General features: G+C 52.6%; 2 protein-coding genes across 2 annotated transcripts; one reads left to right on the top strand and one right to left on the bottom strand.

Moving 5' to 3' along the window:
* Positions 1–236: 236 nt before the first annotated feature.
* On the top strand, positions 237–5,105 carry LOC131212300 (RRP12-like protein). The gene is made up of 8 exons (XM_058206107.1): positions 237–680; positions 748–3,021; positions 3,102–3,261; positions 3,324–3,596; positions 3,666–3,943; positions 4,010–4,170; positions 4,233–4,788; positions 4,874–5,105. The coding sequence occupies exons 1-8, from the start codon at positions 283–285 to the stop codon at positions 4,983–4,985; spliced, it is 4,212 nt and encodes a 1,403-aa protein (XP_058062090.1). The 5' UTR covers positions 237–282; the 3' UTR covers positions 4,986–5,105.
* Positions 4,784–6,980, bottom strand: LOC131212301 (transport and Golgi organization protein 2). Its single transcript, XM_058206108.1, has 3 exons — positions 6,715–6,980; positions 5,490–6,520; positions 4,784–5,378 (listed from the first exon to the last, which is right to left on the bottom strand). The coding sequence occupies exons 2-3, from the start codon at positions 6,143–6,145 to the stop codon at positions 5,156–5,158; spliced, it is 879 nt and encodes a 292-aa protein (XP_058062091.1). The 5' UTR covers positions 6,146–6,520; positions 6,715–6,980; the 3' UTR covers positions 4,784–5,155.
* Positions 6,981–11,057: the final 4,077 nt, after the last annotated feature.

The raw sequence follows: 11,057 nt of genomic DNA on the forward strand, positions 1-11,057 counted from the left end.
CGTTGGGTCGTATCGAGTATCAACTAGTTTAATTTGCGAACACATTCGTAACACACATTAATTACTCATTTTTTCTAGGTTATACTTTACATTTTACTGCGCATTTAAGGATGTTTCGCCCATCTCTAGCCGTAGAAAACTACCCTAACCTCCACTTGTCACTGGGGCTGTCACAGGTTTGTTTTGGTCGTGCATTTCTGCATTCGGATAGCCAGCGTGCACGTGCGTATCTGTTCTTGGCGAATTAAACTAAAGTGTTTGTGCCAGTGCTTCGTCCCGAAAATGAGTAAATTTCGATCGAAACTAAAGAAGAAAGTTGGTGGAAAACGATGGAGGCGCGGCACGGCATCTTCCACCAACCCGGAGATAAACAAGCATCGCACCAAGGCAAAGAGCCGGTTCTTTCAGAGCAACCTCAGTCTTGTGCCGTTGCCGCCGGTCGCCGATAAGAAGCACAATCTTACGCTGGAGGCCGTTCTGAAGCACGATGCAATTCAGTCGTACGCGGAAGGAAGCAAGAAAAAAGTGCCCACAGTGAACGATATCGCGGCCAGCATGAAGTCATTCAGTATGAAAGATGGCGACGACGAAATGATGTCCGAATCGCAACACGGAACCTTCAAGACGTTCCAAACGTTCGCCTCAAACTGGAGTGCATGCTCGAACATGAGCTTCAAAAAGTAAGTCCCTTAATTTTTCACGAGATGTGAATGCGAAAATATCCTGAATGCTGTTCCATTTATGCAGATTGCTGACTAACTTTCGGGCCGACTCACAGTTGCAGAAGGACATGTTGGCGATATTGGCCGCACTGACGGAAGTGATCAAGGAGAACGGTGGATCAGAAAGCAGCACCGAGTATTTTCTTGCTCTGATGGAGACAATCGAAGCGGCCAAAGAAACGAACGATTCCGTTGCGGCCGTTTCGCTGCTTGCGATGGGCATAAAATCAGTCCCAGAAGCGGTCCTGCGCCGCAAGTTTTCCGAAACGGCTCAAACGTTGCTTGCTCTGCTCGAGAGGCACAGTGAAACGGATAACCAGACCATGGTACGGAATCTGATCGGCTGTTTGTCGGTGTTGCTACGGTCCCAAGAGTACGGTCAGTGGAAGCTGTCTTCCACGTTGAAGTTCTTCGACGCTGTGCTGGCTTTCACGACACACACGAAACCAAAGGTACGAAAGGCGGCCCAACACGCTGTGGTGGCCATCATTCACGGTAGTTGCTTCATGTTGCCTCCGAAAACACTGGAAGACGCGGATGGCCTAGAGAAACCAACCGTTGAGTTGCAGAAGCCCGCAGTACTACAGAAAGCACCGGTAAAACATCACCCGGCCGGTGGGCGTGTTGCACGTTTCTGCATCGCCCACTTTAAACCGGAAAACATTGCCAACAACCAGACGGTGATACTGCACACGCTCGGTCTGCTGCATAACGCTCTGCCCGGTTTCAATCGCGAAGACATCAAACTGGTAGCGGAAAATCTCCTGTCGATCATGACCGCTACCAACGTGCTGATCCGCACAAATTGCTTCCAAACCTTCCATTCGCTATTCAGTTCGAAGACGGAAAACTTGACACCGGTATTGGCTGGCAAACTAATCTCCGCCTTGTACGATTACCGACCGGACCGTTCGGATTCGCGGCAAATCATCGCGTGGCTGACGGTCCTGAAGGAGGGTCACCTGTTTCTGGCCCGCTACGATCTTTGTTTATGCAGCAGCTCGTTGCCGAAGTTTGCGCAGATTTGCACGCAAGACTTCTGGGCCAGCGAACGGTTGGACGTTGTATCGGCTGCTTCGAACGCATTAAAGGACATACTGTACGAGTGCGTTCAGCCGTGCTGCGAGAATGAAGCTGAGGTGGAAAAGCATCGAGCTGCCATCGAGAAGGTGCTGCGGTACTTGACCGACGTCTTGTGTAGCGCACCCTTCGGTCACGCAGCAACGCACGTGCTCGTCATACTGGCGATTGCGTTCGACGTTGCGGGGAGATTTTTCGGTGAAGCATTGGCCCCTGCGCTCACCACGCTTGGCACACGCTACGATGCACAATCGTCGAACCGTATTCAGATCGAACACGCCGTTCTGCAGGCGATCGGTTCGATGGATGCGGTGCTCGTGTTGCAGTGCATACCACTGGCCAGTCCCGATGGTAAGATTGATCTCGAACGCACCTGGATGCTACCGCTGCTGCGTGAAGGATTGCAACAGGCCAGCTTCGAACTGTTTAACGGTGTGATTCTCAAACTCGCCTATCAGTGCTACGTGATGTGGGGCAAGCTGAAGGAGAGCGAAAACAAGAGCCAGGCGCACATCTTCGAATTGCTGTGCTGTCAGCTTTGGGGCCTCTTTCCCGGCTTCTGCCGCAGGCCAAAAGATGTCGACAATTTTCGGCTGATCGCCAAAACGCTCGGCACGGTGCTGAACGATAATCCCGATCTGCGCTCTCCAGTGCTAGACGGGTTGAAGGAACTGATCGGCCATCTCCAAACGCCAGAGGACCGTGATGCTGTGGGTCGTTTCGCGAAAAATTTCCTTCCTCGATTGTTCAACATTTACACCACGAAACCGAAGGGTAGTTACGAAAACGAGGTCCGCCAGACGGCGTTCGAAGCCATCCAGGCGTACTTAAGCATCACGCCGCGCCCGGTGTTGGATGAAATGTTTGGCACGGCACTTCAGCAGTTGCAGGAGAAAGCTCCCGGTACTTTCCTGTACGATACGCTATTTGACATCGTCGAACAGATGGCCCTCTACCAAACGCACGAAAAACTGGATGAAATATACGCCCGGTACATAACGGTCATTTTGAAGCGCGAGAAAAAGCAGCAAACGGTGGCCAAGACGAACGCCAACGTGCGACGTCAGATGAAGAAAGCATTGAAGTTGCTGCGCGAGATTCTGGCCTCAGAGAACGAGGGTTGCGTGGCGTTCGTGGAGACAAAGCTGGGCAACATCGAGAAGCTGCTCCTGGGAACGCTACATCTCAGCTTTGAGGGCATCCAGGCACCACGCTTGGCGTAAGCATGCAACCGATAAGCTTTCGGAACGGACACTGGAATTAAAAACTACAGATGATTTTGTTTCTCTTCATCAACAGTTGCTTGAAGTTATTGTTGGAAAAACAACCGGAAGTGCAGCTAAACTGTAAGCTCGTAACACGCACCGTACCGGAAGCGGTCGCTACGTTCCATGTGGAAGCAGTCAAAAAGGACAACGTGGCCGTGGATTTGTTGGAAAACATTGGCCAACGGTTCGATGTAAGTGTTTGGGATTTTGTGAAAATCAATGGCTAACTTTTACTTTATCATTTCCACGGCAGGAAAAGCGAAAGATCAACGAATTTATCGATCTCGTTATTGCGGGTTTCGCGGGAGACAGCCAGCTGATTACCAACACGATCTTGGTGCTGCGCAACACACTGCAGCAGTTTACCGGCACGTTGTCGATCGATTCGATCAAGTTTATGCTCGAACAGGTGCTCACATTTCTCGTCGGTAGCAACCGAGCGGAGGTCGATGCCGCTCTGCACTTCCTGCTGCACTACATCAAATCGCTTCCGATTCCACTGGTCAGCAACTATCTTTCACTGATCGTAAGTGTGCGGTGACTTTCGGTGCGATGAGTTAGCTTCTCTAAGCTTCATTTCTTTGGACGTACTTAGGTTAAGGCACTTTCGATGATGATGCCGGATACGAAACGCCACTCGCGTTTGCTGGTCGGCTACATTTACAAAAAGCTTTGCAAACGCTTCGGTGCATCGGAGATAATCGAACTGGTGCCGGGCAATGACGAGACGACGCATAAGCGATTGAAGAAGATACGCAAGGACATGGCTCGGGCAAAACGCAACAGGGACATACAGGAGAAGGCGGACCGGGAGGACCAAGACGATGAGCAGGAACCGTACTTTGTTACCCATCTGCAGAAGAAGAGCTTAACGTAAGTTTCAGTGGTTCGGCGACGTACGTGGCACAGACATGGATTGCAATTGTTCGTTTTACACAGGATCGATGACATTTTGGAAGATTCCGACTCGGACTCAGATTCGGGTGTGGAAGATGAAAAGAGGAGCCGTCAAAAGACGAAGAAGATGGACACGTTCATCAAGGAGTCGTCGGATAACATTGTCGATTTGGCCGATTTGGATGCAATCGGTAAAATAACAAGTAAGTATTTGGGGCATTGGTTGGCTTCACCGTGTCCTGCAATGACATCCATTTTACTGCAGCAAGCGAACCAATGGAGGTAACCAGCGCGGATGCCGAACGTACGGTTCGTACAAGTGGCAAACAAAAGAAGGATCCGAACCGTGGTTTTAAAACAGCTTCCGACGGTCGGTTGATTATCGAGGACATCGAGGATTATTCGGATTCGGACGAGGATCCGGATGAGGCCGTTGGATACGTGGATAAGGCGAAGAAACGCGTGTACGATCAGGACAGTGGTGATGATAGTGAGACCGGCGGCGAGTTGCCCGAAGCCGAAGAGGAAGATGGACCATCCTCGCGGAAGCGCAAGGCCATCGACGCGCTAAGCGCACGATCCGGAATGAGCGGAACGAGCAGTCGGTATGTTGCCGGCGGTAAGGGTATCCATCGACCATTGGCCTCCTCCGTCAAGTCGGGCCATACTAGCCGATCCACCAAATCCGCGCATACGGCCAAATCGAATGCTACAACGGGCACCGAGTACCGCGCGAAGAAGGCTTCCGGCGATATGCTGAAGAAGGGACAACACGAACCCTACGCATACGTCCCACTCAGCCGTAATTCACTCAATCGAAGGTGTGTATTTTCCTGAGCAAAAGCGCTCCCGTTTGCTTTAACAAGACATCACTAATAACTTCACTCGTTTGTTGCTCTTTCTCAGAAAACGGGCGAAGAACGCTGGCCAGTTTAAAAGCATTGCTCGCGGCGCACGGAAAGGAGCTGCGGCCGGATCAAAGAAGCGTCTGCTGAAGGCAGGATCGAAGCGCAAGTAGAGACAGCTTGCAATTTGAATGCCCTTGTCTTAGGATACTGAGACGGCGCAAAGGTTCTGCGATGTATTGTGTTTTTGTCCAATAAAAAGCCCAATTACTGAATTGTGGGTTAAAACTGAATCTTGTATCTTTCCCGTTACGGTCGTCGGTCTGTTGGTAGGAATGTTTGTCTAAGAAAAGTCGCGCACGATACGCGTTGTCTTCCAGTTGGCCTCCAACGGATCGTTGTTTACCATGGTCGTTTCGATGAACTCCATACGGTTTTGCTGATCGATCAAGATCACGGTTCGCGTTCGGCTACCGTAGCTTCCGTTCGGTATGCGGACGTTTACGCTGGATAGATACTCGGCGTGCTGTCCGGCACGGCGCGTTAGTTCCGGGTCGGGAAAGTGGCTAACGGGTCACAGGAAAAGGAAGAAACAGCCGACTTCAGTAGATTGTAATTATCTGGTTATTTATCCAGTATCCGGTAATTCCAACATTTAAAAATAATCAACGACTTACCGGACATCGCTCTTCAGAAGGTCCATCAGCTCGTCGACCAGCACATCCGAATCGGCGAACGGAATGTTGCGCTTGCTAACGATTGCTTCAAACTGTTCTCTGCCGCGGCACACCTTCTGCAAAGGCTTCTCGAGCGTACTGTTACCAAAGGCAAGTGCCTGACCCGTCGCGCACGGGCTAATGCTGTGGGGAGCGTTACTTGTGTGCAGCACTACTTCCTGAGGTTCCGGTCGGATTCCATCGCCCGCTACCGTCTCGGGACGTACCGTGCCGAGTTCAACCGACACGAAATTAAACGCACCGTAGTTATCGTGGGCCAGCAGCTGCTCGCTGTACTCCCGGGCTGCCTGAGCGCCGGTCAGAAAGTTGGCCACGATCGGTCCCCGTCCGTTGGTGACATTGGGTTTCGATTCCCCGGTCACGTTCAGCAGGGCACCGATGCGAATGCTACCCGGCGGATGGTTGCCGATAGCTAGCCACGTTCCACCCTCACGGCCCGGTTCCATGTCCCGACCACCGACGATTCGGTCGTTCTCCTGCCACGGTGCAGCTTGCTTGGCTGGCCGGGCATAGAATTCATCGCGGTTCGAAGCGAGCACCAACCGATAGCGACCACAGCCGGCCCCATCGTCCACGTACACGAATAGAATGCACATTATTTTTGTTTGGCGAACCCCCAGAGACTCCGGCCAGTTCGAGTGGAGATTAGCGGCACCGTTACAAGCCTCCCGTCAGCAAAATCCGATGCTTTCCGCTGACACTATCACTTTCGACTGACGTTGGCGCTCCGGGCAGCGGCTTGGCTTGGTCCTCTCGTTACTTAATCGCGTTGCGTCTCGTTCCAATGCCGGCGTGACTCACACGTCCACCATCGGTCAATGATCACTTCGCGTAACGCTTTCTCTTTCAATGACGGTGCCACGGAGCCGGTGGGGGAGCACCGAAGGTGGGGCCCCAAAACCGTTGTTGCGTGCCAAAGGTCAGTTGAGATTGCCTTTCTGGTGCGTCGTCCGGCAAGGCACGGGGAGCCACTGGAAAAGATAAGTACAAAACGACAATGTAGCCCTGGGGTGTAAGATAACACTACCGGCGGGCGGCGACTTTGAAACGGCGTCCTGTTTTCACACTACACCGGACCAGCCATCGTTCGATTCGCGTCGATCCGTTGGGTTCGAGTGCGCTTGCGCTGGAGAGTTTGTTTTCGGACGCTCTGCTTTCGACTCACCTTCCGGGGGGCACCTTTCTAGGTGGCCAAAAATATACAACGAACAGCTGTCGCGGATTTTGCACCGCGCCCGTCCCACTCGTAAACACAAGTGGTAGTGAGGCCAGACAATGAATCGGCGGACCACAAACAAGCTTCGGTGGCGTTACTACTGATAAGCTTAGTCGATTCCGCGGCGTTGTCGATCAGGATTTTTGATTTTTCCAACGGCCGTTAGAAGTATTCCTTCTTGGCGACTTTACGGTCGCTCACAGAACTAGCGCTATGTAACGTACCTCAGGCTTCGCGAACTCAAATGATGGTGGACGAGTTAATTTACAATCACACATCACCGTAGCAGCCGACTTTGGTGAAGCAATCGAGGAGCGGCGTTTATCGCACAGTGTGCGGCGAATGTTGTGTGACGGGCAAATCCTGATTCGAATCGCTTTTAGCAAAACGCGTTTGAATGGGGATTAATGTCTTCGCCACGAATGCCGGACACGTTTTTTTTTACCGAAAAAAGCCACACTGAAAGGGGTTTTGAAAATGAAATTCTTCAGCCCAACGCCTCGATACTTCCGGAAACCGAGAACTGTGGGCTATCTGTGACGGTCGTAAAGATAGGGCAGGATTTCATCCGACTAATTTATGACTAGTTTCGTAGTCCTCCGATTAAAATGATTTATTCGGAATATGTGGCAGCTGGTAGTTGTTGAACCTAGAGTCGCTCCACTGGGCAACTTTACAGCAATGGTTCAGCACTCTTGCTTCAGAGCACGATAGTTGTCCGATAGACCATGCCCGATGTTTAGATCCCATGTCCTTCGGGGCACAGAATTTTGATACGTTGCGACTAGGATCCTAATGTTCAGCAAAAAAACCCGCACATAACAGCCGAAGCAAACGACTGCAAATTAGTACCCGTTAAGTAGCGTTTGTGGCCCTCTTTGATTGTTTTGATTGGTTTGCCGTCGAATGAGAAACCCACCGAACGGGCTGGCTCTCTTGACATTGTTTAGCCTCTTTAAGTTTCCCAAGAATACAACATTCCACCTTCCCGAGCGGTGCACCACTACCGTTCCGGTGGCATTATTAAATTTCAAGGCGGCCCACTACTGCCACTCTACCGCCAAGCGTAGCCCAATAGTGAACATCTTGCGGTTGTCGCCAGCCCGGCTGACCATGATTCACACCGCAATCGGGCTAGATTGTCTCTATGATTGCGTTCACTGGCGGCCGGGCGACCGCGGGTGACTGAACGATAAATGGACGCCTGCCACCCACTCACCCACCCACCGATACCACCCAACCGGAGATGGTTCGTTCACCCCATTGTTCCGAAAAGTCGAGATGCAGCGGATCTCGAAAACGTATCAGGTTCCCCCGCGCGCGCACTCGCGCGCACAAACACTCAACCTTGGCCGGGTTTTCTGACCCTCCACGCAACGCGGAGCCTCACGATCCGTCCGGTGGCCACGAAGGGAAGGGGTTACGCGTAGCAGCACCCGTTTGCCGTTCTACCAAAGCTCGCATGATCTTATCTTTGACCTGCTTCGTGGTTGACGAAAAGTTGTCTATCTAATCTGGCACCGAATCTGGCGGACGACGACGCCGTGGCCGCCATGTTCGATTTCTCTATCGGCCCGATATGAATTATGATAATTTTCGTTACTACTTTCGGTCCCGGCCACCTGCTCGGCGCGGGTCGCGGGGTGGGGCCAGATAGCAAGGGCACCGAAAGGTGGGATCATTGACCGATAGGCCAGCAGCAGGCATCGATGCCTTGATCCGGTCCTGTGTCCTGTCCAGTGAAATAAGGCCAACAGTTTAACAATCATTTTCACCGTCGTCACCGACGGTAACGACGCCATTGCCCGCAATTCACAACCAGCAGTCCCACTCCACCTGAATTCCTTCGCCGAACGCGAGAACCGCAGGCCCCCCTCCCAGGCGGAAGCTTTCGGGCGGTGCCGCTGTAAACAATGCGCTCGCTGTGTGCGGTACCGATAAAAAGGCGAGTGCGTCGTATCGAATCACCGGACGGACGGCCCACTCGTCCGGTGCGACCGGATCGAAGATGACAGATCGATGCTGCGGCGGTTGGTGGCCCCTCCGCCGAGCGCGAGGGGAGCAACCTTGAACAAGTTTAATGGCACAGAAAAGCTCCGCTGCTACGCGGCACCCGCACGCTCCCCACAACAACAACAACAACAACAACCAGCTACGCGCGGTATGCAGTATTTTAAGCTGCTCGATCCGATCCGTCGCTGCCGACGGCGTCGTCGTCGCCGTCGCCGTCCGTTCAAATGTCATTAGAAAAGCGGAGCCCCAGGCCCCCCAGGTCGGTCGGGGCGGTTCTGGCGAGGCAAAGGGGCTGTTTCTGTGTGTGTTGTAGAATGGAAACATTAGAAATGCAAATTGGCATCGATGATAAAGTGGAAGCCTCACCGAGTGTGCCATCACGCGGAGATGGCGTCGGTACGCCACCGCTGCCGCTACTGCGCCGTCCGCTTTGATTAGCTGGCGTGAGAAACATGCTAAGCTCGAGTCGTCGTCGGCGGACTGGACGAATGGATGCATCAGGAAGACGCCGGACGCTGGTGCTGGTGGAGTGTGCGGGTGTTGCTTGTTGTTTTCTTCACTTATTTGTATTTGGCGAACGGATTGATGAAGAATTGTATCCAGGGTTTCTTTTAGTGGGTCAACTCTCGGAGCCGTTCTCTCGCCAATTCCAGATCACTTATTTGTTGGCTCAACTTCTACTGCTTCTACCAGTTCCGGTGCAACCCTGAATCGAATTTGGACACCAGCGATGGAGTCGCATGGTAGGCCACGGTATGGTATTGTTAACCCAACAACATCTTATCGGCGCCTGCTGTTCGCCAAAACCCTTTTCTGACTAGAATCGAGCGGTAACGGTCGTTCCGTAGCCTGGACGGGTTCCAGCGCGTCCGATTACCCGTTCAAGTGGAAACGGAAATTCCAATATCCAATGGCCCCTGGCCCCTTCGCGGCCCATTAGGAGCCCTGATCGTACCATTTTTTTTTCGTCTCAATCTTCACCACCGGTTTATTCAACTTCTAAACAATGCCGCTCCGCAGCCAATCTTAATCATTGTCGATTGTGCCGACCGACAACAAGCTTCCACCCGGCAATCCGCCATCCGGAGCATATGTCATCGCTTTCGCTTCTAAGCACCACCCCGGCGGAGGGTGAACGACCGATCGTTGCAAAACAAAAGGGAGAACCCCCCGAAATAGGAGCAGAAAAGTAAAACGACGTAATTCGAGCGTCTTACCCTCCTCGGCTCTTGTGATCCCGTAAATCCCGTGCTCCGGGGTCATGGGCCTCGATGCTGGGCCTAAACGCGGTCCATTTTTTTTTTTTGCGGTTACGTTGCAACGCTCTGTCCCACATCCTGTCCATGGTTTGCGGGTTGCGTATTTGCATCACCAGCATGGCAAGGGGGGCTCTCGGGTCGGTTCCGGCGCTTCTGACCTTGCCATCCCTTGGCTCGGTTTTTGGCACTCCCTAATTTCAGTCACTGATTGTTGGCCGTCATGGCATCTGCCGGGTTGTGCACCAGGTGATACTCTCCCAGTCGCCGGTACAGGGTCAACGACCCCCCATGCCGGCGAGGTCAAAAAACGAAGAAGGAACCCGCCATCCTGCGCCATCGCTTTGCTGTGTTCGGTTTGCGTTCAATTTCACCACTGATTGGGTAGTAAAATTTATGCGAGAACCGAGTACAGGCATGAGGTGTCCCATAAACGTCACGAGCCATATAGGATAAAAATATTTGCAACGGTAAAAATGACAAAAAAAACACGGAAAGGATCAGTTGTATCGAAAAATAAAACCTGTCTAAAGCCCCTCATTTTAACCGTCGGCACCACACCGAGCACAGCGAGCGGATGGTGGGAATCGGTCGGTCGACGGAACACACCGAACATCCTTGCCAAACGAGAACGAGCGCGCGCATTTTCATTTTTGGCCCTTCGCCGGGTTCAACATCCACGCTCAAGGTCAGGACCGGATTTTTTGGCAAGGGTTCAAACCAAACGTCGTTATGACACCGACCAACGATGGCCCCAGCGGCTGCTGCCAAGCCCACACGTGGTGCGCGAGACTTTGTTAAAGGACCTGGTCGCGTCGCACGCACCCAGGCAGGTTACGCAGGGATCCAGGGACCGGTAAGGCAACCGGGGCGCGATCGTTCTGCGTTCATTCATACCGGCAGCACCACGGTGCAGAACCTGGGAAGCGCAAAAAGGGCACGGAGGCACCCAAAGCGTAACCTAGAGAGAGAGAGCGAGAGAGAGAGAGAGAGAGAGAGAGAGAGAGAGAGAGAGAGAGAGAG

This window comes from Anopheles bellator, chromosome 2 (genome assembly GCF_943735745.2).
Source record: "Anopheles bellator chromosome 2, idAnoBellAS_SP24_06.2, whole genome shotgun sequence".
Taxonomy (NCBI): domain Eukaryota; kingdom Metazoa; phylum Arthropoda; class Insecta; order Diptera; family Culicidae; genus Anopheles; species Anopheles bellator.

Bases quoted from the DNA above. Each gene is read 5' to 3' on its own strand.
- LOC131212301 (XM_058206108.1), bottom strand. From the start codon at position 6,145: ATGTGCATTCTATTCGTGTACGTGGACGATGGGGCCGGCTGTGGTCGC. The intron at 5,379-5,489 runs GTAAGTCGTTGA...GTGACCCGTTAG, and splicing joins CTTCTGAAGAGCGATGTCCG to CCACTTTCCCGACCCGGAAC.
- LOC131212300 (XM_058206107.1), top strand. From the start codon at position 283: ATGAGTAAATTTCGATCGAAACTAAAGAAGAAAGTTGGTGGAAAACGA. The intron at 3,262-3,323 runs GTAAGTGTTTGG...TTTCCACGGCAG, and splicing joins ACATTGGCCAACGGTTCGAT to GAAAAGCGAAAGATCAACGA. The intron at 3,944-4,009 runs GTAAGTTTCAGT...CGTTTTACACAG, and splicing joins CTGCAGAAGAAGAGCTTAAC to GATCGATGACATTTTGGAAG.